This window comes from Typopeltis vanoorti, chromosome 24 (assembly GCF_054136105.1).
Source record: "Typopeltis vanoorti isolate ZY-2024b chromosome 24, IOZ_Tvanoo_1.0, whole genome shotgun sequence".
NCBI lineage: Eukaryota > Metazoa > Arthropoda > Arachnida > Uropygi > Thelyphonidae > Typopeltis > Typopeltis vanoorti.
In genome coordinates, this window is record NC_143572.1 from 64356774 (window position 1) to 64370404 (window position 13631).

Genomic DNA, 13631 nt, shown 5'->3' on the forward strand with positions numbered 1-13631 from the left:
CAACCATTTACAGACATATAGTCTTCAGTTAATTACTAAAGCGGGTGGGGGGAGGGAATACTAAACTCGAATCCTTGTTAAGTATATATTTTAATTTACGTAGATACATAGAAACAATAATAATTTATAGAGAAAGAAAATTACAACTAATCTGCTATATTCTTTTATTTTTATTTTTATTTTATTTATTTATTTTGCTGTTGTTTTGTCAGAAGTGAATGCAAAAGAATAACATACAAATGCAGTACATTTATATCCTTTTGTGTATAGTAACTTTGTGCACTGAATTTTTATCGTTATCAGGAGTTATAAAACAACAGTTAGCTTAAAACTTACTCGCTGGCGTTTTCGTTTAATCGACTTACTTGTTGCTAGAAATTTCCAATTCTCCTATTTTAAAAATGAAACATTTCTCTTATTATCTAAAAATAAATAAAAAAACCTATTCTTCGTTGTATGGCGTCATTCGCTACTTTTGAACAAACGAACAACTACGTTTCTATGAATTTTTTATATATTTGTTACGTTTGTTTTTACACTTTGACTGAATAATTTAAACCAGAGGGCGCGTTTAACCAATTTTGATATACACAGAAATTGAGAGCGTAATATTTAATGCTTTATATAATATTGTAGCATATAATTGTTGGGAAATGGCAAGAGTTGTTTTGATTAATGTAACGCTTATACTAGTCTTGTAATAAGGAGATTGTGACAGAATACTTGTGTCGTAGTACACTAACAAAATAATTCAATTTTACGAGTATTTAGAGTTCTGTTATTGTAATTACCAAGTGTTTCTGTCTTGCACATCAGCATGTTTCATCCGTGATCTTTTCTAGTTCTTTAAGTATGTAAATAAAAATGTTTCTAAATTAAAGCAGTTCAAGAGTGTAATTTAATGGTTGACTTTACGTGATAATGCAATCCTAATAAATGTGCGCCATTTTACTATTCTTCTAAAAAAATAATTTATTACAAATTTATATTGTACAATTTATTCGTACACTAGATTAAAAATTACTGTTCCATTCTTGGCTTATGGATAACTTTGGGTTTCCACACTCCCTTAATTAATATTAAAAACTGAAAAGATCAAGTATAAATATGAAAGAAGATATAAAGTGTCTTAGAACCAAACATTGTGGATAACCACAATCATATGTGGACTTTGATACTGATATCCTCGAGAAATAGAACTGTGGAGTTACTGAACCCCAGTAACTTCAAAACCGAGGTGATTAAAGATAACAACGAATGACATTATATGTTTTCAAGAAATAATTCGGACAGAATACGATTTCCTTAATGACCAGATTGAATATTTGTAACATAGTCTTCAAACTTCAGATTATTGTTTCTGAAAAACAGCAAAAACGTTCTTCTAGAAGATCTTTCTCGTATTTTAATAGGCTTTGGAGAAATTGGCAAAATAATAGATGCAAATTCAGCTAAACAGTAAGCATAGAAACTTCTATACGAGACACAGATCTGGACCCTGCAAGAAGTGGAATAAATCAGTTGTACTGTTTCTGTTGAACAGAATTAATTTAAAGGCCATTTAAGAATATTAAACGCGGCTCAATACCCGCGGTAGAGTTTCCAAGTTGTAGAAACTAATCAGATGGTGGATGAGCAATGCCTGGAGAGAAACAAACCAAAAGAGAAATTTTTTGGGGAAGGCGTTGATAAGAGCACTTTTCCATCTTTTGAAGAAATATTCCTACTGTAGTAGATTGGTTACTGATTACAAACATTTAGCATGAAATTTGTTACAGACATGCTCAGTATTTACCGTATATTACTCTTTGATTGGATAGCGTTTTATTATTTTTTTATTGCTCCTTCTCACAAGTGTCAGAAGTATCTGTAAGAAAAAATAATTGGATTTCAGACTTAAAAGTTTTGAAAAGAAAACATATAAAGCATTTTAAAATACAAATATACCAAACATAGCAAAATTTCTTTATTTCTTTCTTTTTAGTTTCTTTTTTTTCCCCATAGGCATACCTACCCTGCTGGGAAATTCCGCTGTGTTGGAACAAGAGCGCTTAGGACCTTACATAGGTTCTGATAGAACCTAAGAAAATTTCTCTAAATTCCATAGAGCTCAGTAAATGTTTCACCGAAAAAAACACATTTACAAAACAGAAAACATGCGAATGTTTGACACCATATTTCCCATTTATTTTATTAATAATTCATCTTCCCGGATGGTTTTTCATATTAGATCAAAGCAGAGCACAGTTGAACACGATTGTAATAAAAACTAAGGTTACTAAGGAGTGAATGTTTCACACGATGCGCTGTTTCCTTAGCTTCCTTAGTGTGCTTCTTTCTATAGGAGTACACTAAGGAAACGAAGGAATTATCGGCATCTCTTTCCCTACCCCAAATAATGCTCAATTACAAAGACTGTGAAAGAATTTAAGATGCAATACGACAAGCGCTCTTACTTGGAAGATATTGTTAAAGAAATTACAAAATGATTTACTCACTTATCGTTTTTAGCAAAGAAGGGATGTAATCCTTCCAGTAAACACATTTTCTCTCCCTATAACCACGAGCTAGTGTGGCTGTACTATCAATAACCAGATATTCTTTGTCCTGAGTAGTATAGCGTGGCCATTTCTCCGGAACTTCTGAACCATCTGGAGATAAGTTTGGATTCCTTGGAGGGGAAAAAAAAAACTGTATTTCTACAAATATTTCATTTTCTTTTATAAATTCCTATTATTCGTATTATATGTTGATTTTTGAGCGGATACCCTCAAAAAAATTATAATATCTTTTAAATTTTAATTAAAACATTTTAGTTATATGTGAGCGAATATGCTAACCAAAATATTATATGTTGATTGGTTATCGTATCTCGTAACCGCGGGATTCGAACCGAGGCTGTGGGTTCGAAACCCGCCGTGGACATGGATGTTTGTGATTGTCTGTGAAAATGCTAGTGGTGGTAGTGGTGGGCGGTGCGTTGTAGTTGGTGGAGACAGGGAGTTGTAGAGTAGGTGCCCTCCTTCGATGAGTCTTTGGACTCCCTGGAGGTATGGTATCATGTAAAAAAAATTTTTTATTTCTGTTGATCTCAGTTGAGATGTAATGCATCCTCGAAGGTTTTAATGAGCTTATCTGAGGATCACCGGTTAGATATATGTATTTGTTTATTATTATTATTATTATTATTATTGATTTGCTTGCTGAGTTGGAAGAAGTCTGATGTTTGGGAGGTCAAATGTATGATCTGAAAGGTCTGATCAAAGTGAAATTGCAGGTATGTTCTGGTGTTATTGCATCTGTCTTGGTGGTTCTCATTCATTTTTATTGTGGTCTTCTTTTTGAACTAATTAGGAGACTTTTTTGTTCACTGCAGCAGCCTTTCTATGTCTTCTGAGCTTTTAATTTTTATAGGTTTTGAAGAAGTTTGTGACTTCCTTCAAGAATATCTTGGCATCTCTGATTGACAAAAATTGGTATTTTTTTTTGTTTTTGCTTTTTTTTGCTTGGTACAACAGATTCTGGTTGAATGGTGTTAAATATTCGGATAAGAAGATTGGTGTGTTGTCTTGCAATGCGTTCAAGTCCTTGATAACTGGTTTTATCTGCCTGCTGGCTTTTATGAGATTGTCGCTTGTAGACTTGCTTTTAAGACGAAAACTATGACTGGTGTAGGTTGTGGCAAGCCTTGTTTTTTGTTCTTCCTAGGAACTCGATTTACAGTCTGAATGTCATCAAGCTGTATGGGGATGCCAATAATAATAATAATAATAATAATAATAATAATAATAATAATAATAATAATAATAATAATAATAATAATTTTTAAACATTTTATTATGTCTCAGTATAAATTACATACAATAATAATATTTACGATATTTACAATAAGGATTATACAGAATTTTTGAATTTAGAATATACATAATTATAATAATAATAATAATTTATTTATTTTATTTATTTATTTATTATTATTATTTTTATGTCTCAGATGAATTACGTACATAGTTGCTGTAGTAATTATATATATATAATATTTATAATGCATTACAAGTGTGTATAAGAGATACTTGCAAGTTAGTAATTTTCTTCCTCGAAGCTTAGCTGAGCTTATCTGAGGAAGATAATAGATGACAGAGGGTGGTGTTTTCATGGTTGTGTTCCTATGCTGGTCACAAGTCAGGTGTTGATTTTACTGTTTGTTGGTACGTGCTTGGAAGACTTCGACTGCTATTACAGTTTAACTTTTTTTTCTTTTTTGTATGCAAATAGGGTTGGATTTAGACATTGTATGTTTGTTTCTTTGTGTTCTTGTAGTGATAGTTTTTGAGAGGGGGGGGGGTTATCATAGGTGTGTGTGTGTGTGCGCATGTGTGGTGGGGGAGAGAGAAACAGGAATTGCTCTAATTTTCATTCTCGCTATAATATTTATATAGTGCCTGTTTCAGCTCTCTGTATGTTCCTAGGTTTCTGTTGTCGAATGGCAGTTTGTATATCATGTCAGGTACGTAGAAGTTTCGGGTGGCTTTGCTGTAGTGATTGTTGTACTTATATGTTATGCAGTTTGTTGACTGTGGTCTTGTTATTTGATATGTTATTCTGGTTACTCTATATGTTGGGCTGTAGTAGTGTTTTAACATGACTGTCTAGTGGCATAAGTGTTTCACCTTAAATATATTGTGTTTTGTCTGTGCTTCCTGCATAAGAGTGGATTGTTCCCAGAATATCAGTTTTATCATTTTATCTTGCAACCATTGTAGCCTGTTAAGTCTGTAGTCTGCACAGATGCGTATGATGTGATTGCATATCTTAAAATGCTTTATAGATATTGCATATCACATAATGCTTTATAGATTAGTATTTTTATGTGGTTTGGGGCAATATCTTTTAATCTGTTTAGTTTGCTTGCTATTATCCTAAGCTTGGTATGTGGGTAGTTTGTATGGCTATTCCAACTTTGATCAGCATCAAAGTGAAGTCGAAGATAGCATGTTGTTTTCACCTGTGTGATGGTTGTGATTTTAGGTTCTGCACTTTGTGTATAGGAGGATGAATGTTTGATAGTGAGATATTTAGTTTCTATGGGCAGGGTTTGGGGGTTTTTGAATATCATTAGCTTTGTTTTTCCAGGGTTTATATATATGAAATTTTCGGTTAACCAGAGTGATTTGATTGATGTCGTGTTGCATATTTTTGTAAGAGATATTTGCATTGTTGTGAATGGATACTATGGATCTATGAATAATAATAATAATAATAATAATAATAATAATAATAATAATAATAATAATAATAATAATAATAATAATAAAATTCTTAGGATTGCAAACAAACAGTTGTTTAATAATTACTTAAAACAAAGTTCCTTACATTGCCAATCACCATATCATAATTCTAGTTTTATAAATCGTCGTCGTCGTGTGAGCAATTCAGGTATATGATTTTTATGTCCTGTTCCTGCTCTGCAGATGAAGTTGGTCTTTCCATCTTAGTCTTGGATGACCGCGGTCTCTTTTTCCTGTAGGTTTATATTTATATGCTACTTTGGGAATCCCATTGTTATCCATCCTTTCTATGTGGTGTAGCCAATTTTGCTGATATTCTTCTATTCTTGTAGGATGTTCTTTGTATCTAATCGTTCTCTTATTTCTGTATTTTTCTTTTTATCTAATTTAGTGAGTCCCAGGAGAGGTCTCTAGAAACTTCATCTTTTCTGCTTCCAATCTTTGTCTGTTTCTAAGTTGTATATATGTACGTATTTATTGCTGAAACATAAACTTTAATACGCTACTCAAATAGTTTATTATTAATTACTAATACGTAATAACATAATAATATTAAAAAACAAATAATAAAAATAACTGATTTTACATTGGACTTACCCAGTTCTGGCAAAGTTTGCCCACCATTGCATCATTCGTCTTGAAAGTTCAATTTGTTCTGACGAAGAATTATCAAAGCGTGGCGTTAAGTATAAACCCAGCGCATAACCAGTTTCAGCACCATGCACGACACCCATCCACTTTGAAATCTTAAAACCATAAAGGTCTGCTTGCAGAAAAGCGAACTGATACAGATAAACATCATTCCCTGCGGTGCTATACTTTGTAGCCAACTCGTTTGCAGGACACACAAAATAGAAATCGGAAACCATCTGATCTGCGCTAGATACGTAATCAAAATTCAACCAATCAGTATATTCATAAACTATGGATTTCTTAACTATTTCTTCCTTATATGGAGACAATGTGTTCAAAGAAATTAAAAACTCTTCACGGCTGATATTAAGATTGTCAATTGGTGTGAAGATATCTGGCAAGTAAACTAAGAGTTGGACAGTTGATTCATTCAAAGTGGTACCAAGAAGAATACTTGTGTTCTGAAAATTCATCTTTTGTACGGACAGCTCTGGGTCCTCTTCAATGAAAACTCCATCCACCACCGGAACAAAAGGAAACACCAAAAATGGGTACTCAACAAAGTTCAGGTTGACCATAACTTTAGCATCTTTTTCTAGTAAACACTCTAGGACAGCATTGAGGTTATTGGAATCGTGTGGACAGTTTAAATGTTTTGCTAGGTTCAAGCTATGGTCAATGGCCTTTGCTTTGCTGTGCGTTGAAAAAGTTGCCGTCGCAGTTGCACTCTGCATTATGGCTCGATTAAACAGGTTTCTACTAAGTGGAGACAACAGATGAAAGTTAACACTTGCAGATCCCGCACTTACTCCAAATAGCGTTATTCTGTCGACGTCGCCGCCAAAATTGGCAATGTTTTCACGAACCCATCGAATAGCCAACAGTTGATCAAATAATCCTGCATTTCCTGGTGCCCCTGGGATTCCCAAGTAGAGAAATCCCAATGATGAAACCCTGTAATTCATGGAAACTACAATCACTCCTTCCTCTGAAGCTAGAACCTTAGGATCGTTATGAAACATATCCGTTGATCCAGCAGAAAAACCTCCTCCGTAAAACCATATCATAACTGCAGTTTTTTCTGGTCTGGGTCGAGGTGTCCAGACATTTAATTTCAGACAGTCTTCAGTCGGGTCCTTCATAGCCATAAAGTCTTCTAAATCTTTGAGAGAACTATCGTTTGTTCTAAACACCACTTGCATACAACCATTTGGTATTTCGGTGACATCAATCACTTTTGTCCAGGATTCAGGGGGTACTGGTGGACGAAAACGTAATTTTCCAATTGGTGGACGAGCGTACGGTATACCCAGGAAAGCATCTACTGATTTTCCACCTGGCGTTGAGATGGTTTTTCCTTTTACGGGACCCTTGGTAGTGTAGATAATTAGGTCCTCTGGTGGTGTGTCAGTATCCTGAGAAGCAACTGGCATAAATATGACAGCAGTCATAATAAGAGCAGGTAAGCAGTATTTGATATGGGGCTTTATATTCATCATGTTTGATATCTGAACACAAGTTGATATTCCTGCAAATAAAAAAAAAAGAGAAATATATAAATCTTATTATCACACTCTGTCTCTTTGGATATTATTAACGAACCCATTTCTGTTATTACTCTTTACGAGAAACTCTCGCGTGAGGCAAGAAGTGAAAAAGGCAAAGATATAACTAAAAATAATCATAAAAAAAGTGAACTTAGCAATAGCATTATTGTAGACTATCATAACAGTTCACCATAGATTCCTTTATTGGCAATATATAGCCTAAGTTATATTTTCGTTTGAGAAATTTACCAATATAAATCCGAGATTTTATTAATGTTCGATTAAAATTAAAACAAAAATAAAATAAAAATATAAGATTAATAGCGTGACGTAGTGAATTGTTACAATATTATATAAATTGCACATAAAATCTTTTTTTTTTTAATATTTTTTCATTTTTACAATAGAATTTATCGGCTTATTTACGAAATATTCCGTATCAATGACATGTGCAATAGTTTGTATGAAACTATAAACGACAAATAAAGAAATGACACCACTAACTCCCCCCACCCCCCCAAAAAAAATCGTCAAGAACAGAAATCCCATTAGGCAGATGTACACTGTTAGCAATTTTTGTTTATTTTTGCAGTTCAAAACCTTACATTGTGTAAGAAATTATTCAGAAAAAGTAAATAAATATACCTATATGGTATCCTATATAGGATATATTTATTTACTTTTTCTTCTTAATAAATCTAACTGATTTATTTTCCTGTTGCCTACATTTATTCACTGACTTTAGAAATTAAAAAAAAAAATGAAAGATTACTAATCAATTTATTATTATTAGCAGGGTTTGGACGAGAATTTATCTTTATATCATCAACTGAAATATCAAAAAGGATCAACTGAAATGTCAAGTAATAGACAACAAAGTTGAAAACCTATCGTTTGGTGGGAAACAACTGGTACTGTTAATAACTACCGACCAACTTACGGGACTATCAAAAGAAAACTAAAATTAATTTGTCACTAATGACAACTGGCAGTTTGCCAAGAAAAAAAAAACGGTATCTACAAAACACATGACATTTGTGACAGCTTATCATTGGTGATTAAATTTCGTAAGACATTGCAATGAACAACGAAAATTCTATGAAAATAAACGCCTTACAGCATTTGAAATCAGCCTATTCGCACTACAGACCGTAACACTTAATTGCATGGTGATGTTTACAAAACAAAATATGCTATTATCGGGACAGACCTTACAGTATCACAAGCGTCACGTCAGTTGCCATGGTTCTAAAAAATGTGCGTTAGTAGTATGAATTCATGTATGCAGTGATTTTGTTATGCAATAATATTGTAATACATTTATGGCATAAATCATTTTTTTCATATATTTTCGTTTAATGAAGAAAAAAAGGCAATGACATTGTCTAGAAGTGGTAGATCATCTCTTTTAGGTACTTTTAAAACAATCAGATTTTTTTTCAGTGGTTTTGCATGTGTTACAAAATGTGTTAGAAAATAAAAAATTCTCCCCAACCTGTTGAGTTTTCGTTTGTTTAAAACATTTAGTCGAACCAATCCTCCACATTACTTAATTGTCCATTTAATCAATACACTACACAAGTCACCATCCGTACACTACGCCATCTACTGACCACTAATAGTATTCTTATCTGTAAAGTGCGTGTATTCTCTATGTAAATGCGTAAACTAATTACAATACTGCTTAAAATTTGCTACATTTTCCCCGTTATAGCATAGCGAGGATATTGTGCAATCAAATTTTAAATCAATTTCATGACAGTCATAAGATAGCGCCATCAGGTCCCGCCATCTAGCGTTGAGATTAGAGTACAGCATGGGATGATTGAAGGGAATAAACGAAGGAAAAGAACAGAAATGCATTTCATGATTAATTCTGATATTCCTTTTTTTTTTTTTTTGCTATATTAAGATATTTTGTGGCCTTAATCGTAAGCTATTAATGCTGAGCGTAATAACAGGAAGCATACAGCTGACACAAATAGGTTCCAATGGATTGTTCCTACAACAATCCATAACCAACCTATTTATTACCTGCTGCACCCTACGAAACTTTGATTAATTCAGTCATTTCGCTGCGTAGCAACGAAATAACAATCTTGTGTAATGGCATTTAGCATATAATTTCTTATTTTACATAAATGCAATACACACATTGTATACGTTAACCTAAAATTAAATCAGATGTCCAAATCTTAAGAAAATTTCAAATACTTCATACCATCTATATATGACGACTATGAGCTATAAAGAGACATTAATAATAAAGCATTCTTAGTCAAGCATAAATTTCAAAACACAAATATTTCGTCACACTTCTATTGTGTCCTTGAATGCATGACATGCAGGACTAATGAGTACAGATTTTTTTCTTCTCTTTCTTCTTCACTTATATGAAGAAGTAGTCGTTTTTCAGAGAATTCTGATATAAATGAAATTAATTCTAAGTGATTATTCTTACTGGAAATAAAAGAGAGGATACATTTTAAACACTAAGTAAAATCTTATAAAATAATCACATAGTACCATGTAAGTTGTCCGTGCTTCGATACGATTCTAAGAATATACCATATAAGGATAGAGTAAACAAAATTGAGTATTCAACCAATATTACTACCGAAATGAATGAAAAAAAAAATCCCTTCTTCACAAGCAGACAATCTGTCGTATAATTTGTTACAGAGATAAATAAAATATCAAAAAAAAGTTTGTAATGTAGCAGTTAGCCAACATCGGTAGATAAAAACTAATCACCAAGCATCCTAGTTTGTTAAAGTAACATTTATAGCCGTTTCTTTATGGTTTATTTACTCATGAGTATCTTATGAGTTGAGATATTGGCCCTACTGGAGAATGTCAACAAATTTATATATATATATATATATATATATATATAAGAAGGTTTTCATTCTCTACTTAAATACAAATCAAGTTTTAACAAATAAAAAAAAGTCATTGCCAAATTGAGGCTCTAATACATAGATGCATACTATGCTACCATTTTGTTGTTGCTGTTTTGCTTTCTTCGCTGCATACAGATTTTTCAAAGGCTTGCGGATATGTTTCACCTCTTTAGGTGAACCAAAACTTGAAATCAGAAACGGACGAACAAAATACTGAATATGATAAGGTTAGAAAACTGGTGTAAAGCTTAGACGTTGCGTATAAATTGATATACAAGATAATATTAACAGATACGTTCTGAAATACAAATACGAAACAGAAATTTACAAATCTATTGGTTCAAATTTCAATAAAAGCGAAATTATCAGAGATCTGTGCAACCTTGTGCTTTATGAATTACTATGTTTAACCAGTACGGCCCAATCTTTCTGAATCATATAACCATTCAATTGACAGAATTATTGGCTTTCTATAATTGCAGTGTTATAATCCTTCATTATTATCTAATCTACTAAACTTGACCTCTAGCCATAACAGTATTTTTCCAAAGTTAAGTTCTCAGTCGCCTAGCGTATCAAAGGTCACATGTAATTAACAAGGTCTTATAATACCGAGAAATGATACGGTGGAACTACTAAAAAATAATCTTTGTTCTTTTCACTATCGGTGATATCAATTAATAACCTGTGAGATGTCGAATACTGATTATTTCACAACATCCCAATTTATTTTTTAGTATTACACCGATTCTTACATTCCAAATGTATGTATTTCTTCTGTATATATTACCGTAGCCTGCTTGATCGGGTCTCCTGTTCATATCATCTTTGCTTTTTACTAAAGTGTGTTAAAGGAGGTCCAGGATTAATCCAGTGTTTGAAACCAAATCCAGGTTTGGACTTTGATGAAGCCAACGTAGTATATACTTATAGCAGACCTCCTCTAGTGAATGCTATGAAGTGTTTTCCATTATTGAAGTGTGGGAACAGAAGACGCGTATCCAATAGTCTTTTACCTAAGACCTGATGTGGAGTTCACTGCAGAGAAATATTTGCACTCCCGGTGAAATTTAAGTTTGTGGCATTCATGACATTATCTTTGTGCCCATAACTCATTTACGAATATAATAATTATACATTATTTCTACATAATATAATCACACTTCTCTCACTCTATCTTCGTAAAAGATAGCGTTCTTATTAACTACTCGCTCACGCATATTACAGCTGTTACAGGTTTTATGACCTCTCATGTGTGAAGTTCAGTGGTGGCTCTTGGCTTCAAATAGTGGGGGGTGCTGCAATTTTCGAAATATATACACACACGCACACACACACACACTGTAAGTACAGTGTATACATGTTTGGATAAAATATCGAAATTATGGTAAAACTTAAAAAATAAAAATAGACATGAAAAATATTCTTTATTGTGGATAAAATTATACAGTTTAATATAATTCAAAATTACTTAAAAATAAAATCCATTCCTTTAATTGTAATTAAAGGAATGGATTTACAATTTTTGGACATTACAATTAAATACGTTAATTGTAACGTCCAAATATTTAAAGAGAGGGAGTAAACACGATAAGCACTACGAACACTCTACTGCTTTACATATAAACAACAGCGGAACTGCGCGATGGACACTGTTGCTTTACGCTAATAGCTCGCATCTCACTATGACGTTCATATGCTTGCGCGCGTAGCCATATGACACTGTGTTAAACACAATGCTGCTGGCGTCCTTCGCCCTCCTAAGCGCTACAAGATGGATTTTTATTATTTTATACAAAATAAGAGAATTGTATAGGATTGTTGATGATAAAATTAAATATTACAAGCAAATATAAAAAAATTAATAAATATATTTATATATCAAGAAAATTTGGGGATGCTGCAGTTCCGCAGTGCCTATGCACGAGCCGCCCCTGGTGAAGTTGCAAAAAATCTGTGGGAAACTTTATGTGGTACCAAAACCAACAAAAAAAAAAAAAAAAAAAAAAACACCGCTTACCGTGCAGTTGAAGCCTTTCTGACACTTCTGCAAGACTGATTTTTTTGGGTAAGAGCACTGGTATATAATGGCGTGGTGTTCAGGACACATTTACAACAAATATCATTCGCAAAATTTTCCGTTAATTTTCATTCATTCATTCATTCACTCCCCAGATTATTGGCTAATCCATATACGGTATTTTAAAAGTTGTTTGCTGCCCTCTAACGAGAAAAAATCTAAACTTACTGAAATAAACATTAAACATGAATTATTATTATACGGATCTTCCGCAATCAGTCCAGGAGATCACGTTACAGTAACACGAGTTACAATTTACTTCAAAACCTTTTTTACAAAAATCCATCTTAAAAAGTTATTTACATAAAATCACTCTAATGTTCGTGAATTTATCAAAGAAGCAAAAACAGAAAATGAATCTGCAAGACTCACAAGTTTCCTCAGATCCGTTTATCTTCTTCTATAGTACTGTTATACTTCACTGAGATTTATCTGTTTCTGATGTGGTTCGCTGCTCATGCGTCATATATACCTGCAAATGCAACGTAAATAATCCCCAACTACTGTTTCGTCATTTATCTTTTGTACAGTGCTTGTTTTTTGCTGTACGTTTGTTCGCATTCCCAAGGAAATATGACCATGTGTGTGTCAAAGATGGGTGTGATATTAACGCAAATATGAAATAACCTTTCAGATTAATCTCGTAACATGGAAGCATTGCTCAATTGAAAATTTGAAGGTGTTACTTGGTACACTCAACCCAAATGGTGTATCAATTTCTTCTTGATACGGTCATACAACTATAAAGAAGTTCAAGTGATTCAAATTGCATTGCGTGTCCATAAATGTTTCATTTGATTTCTGGTATCAGTTTTGAATAGAATGTGATGAAGGAAAAGATCTCAGGGATAAACAGATATTGTAATAAAGGTGATTTTACTATGGTGATTAATAAATGTGTTTAAATAAATTATAATTTTCCTCGCTTTGTGCGATATCACTACCACCTTTATCAGAGGCTTTAAATGGCTTGAAAGAAAACAATAAAAAATTATAGGTTATTGAATTGAACAGGATACGCGTATCATCTAATAATAAGCCTTGTTCACTACATAAGGCTTTGCAACATTTCCTAGATGACAAGTTATTGTAAGCGAGTACTAATGCAGAAATATTCTTGCGACTAGCTGCATTGGGGCGATTTTCCTTAGTATTTCACATACTTCTTACGGCCCTTTTC

General features: G+C 32.9%; 1 protein-coding gene across 1 annotated transcript; it reads right to left on the reverse strand.

The window, feature by feature from the left end:
• Nucleotides 1-982: 982 nt before the first annotated feature.
• LOC150093320 (acetylcholinesterase-like) lies at nt 983-12454 on the reverse strand. Its single transcript, XM_090413895.1, has 4 exons — nt 12392-12454; nt 5886-7449; nt 2499-2671; nt 983-1867 (listed from the first exon to the last, which is right to left on the reverse strand). The coding sequence occupies exons 2-4, from the start codon at nt 7418-7420 to the stop codon at nt 1836-1838; spliced, it is 1740 nt and encodes a 579-aa protein (XP_090270021.1). The 5' UTR covers nt 7421-7449; nt 12392-12454; the 3' UTR covers nt 983-1835.
• Nucleotides 12455-13631: the final 1177 nt, after the last annotated feature.

What these genes read in the sequence shown, in the direction of transcription:
- LOC150093320 (XM_090413895.1), bottom strand. Translation starts at nt 7,420, where the DNA reads ATGATGAATATAAAGCCCCATATCAAATACTGCTTACCTGCTCTTATT. An exon ending in GCAAACTTTGCCAGAACTGG is followed by an intron (nt 2,672 to 5,885) that starts GTAAGTCCAATG and finishes TTCCCCTCCAAG; the next exon opens with GAATCCAAACTTATCTCCAG. An exon ending in TTCTTTGCTAAAAACGATAA is followed by an intron (nt 1,868 to 2,498) that starts GTGAGTAAATCA and finishes TTTTTCTTACAG; the next exon opens with ATACTTCTGACACTTGTGAG.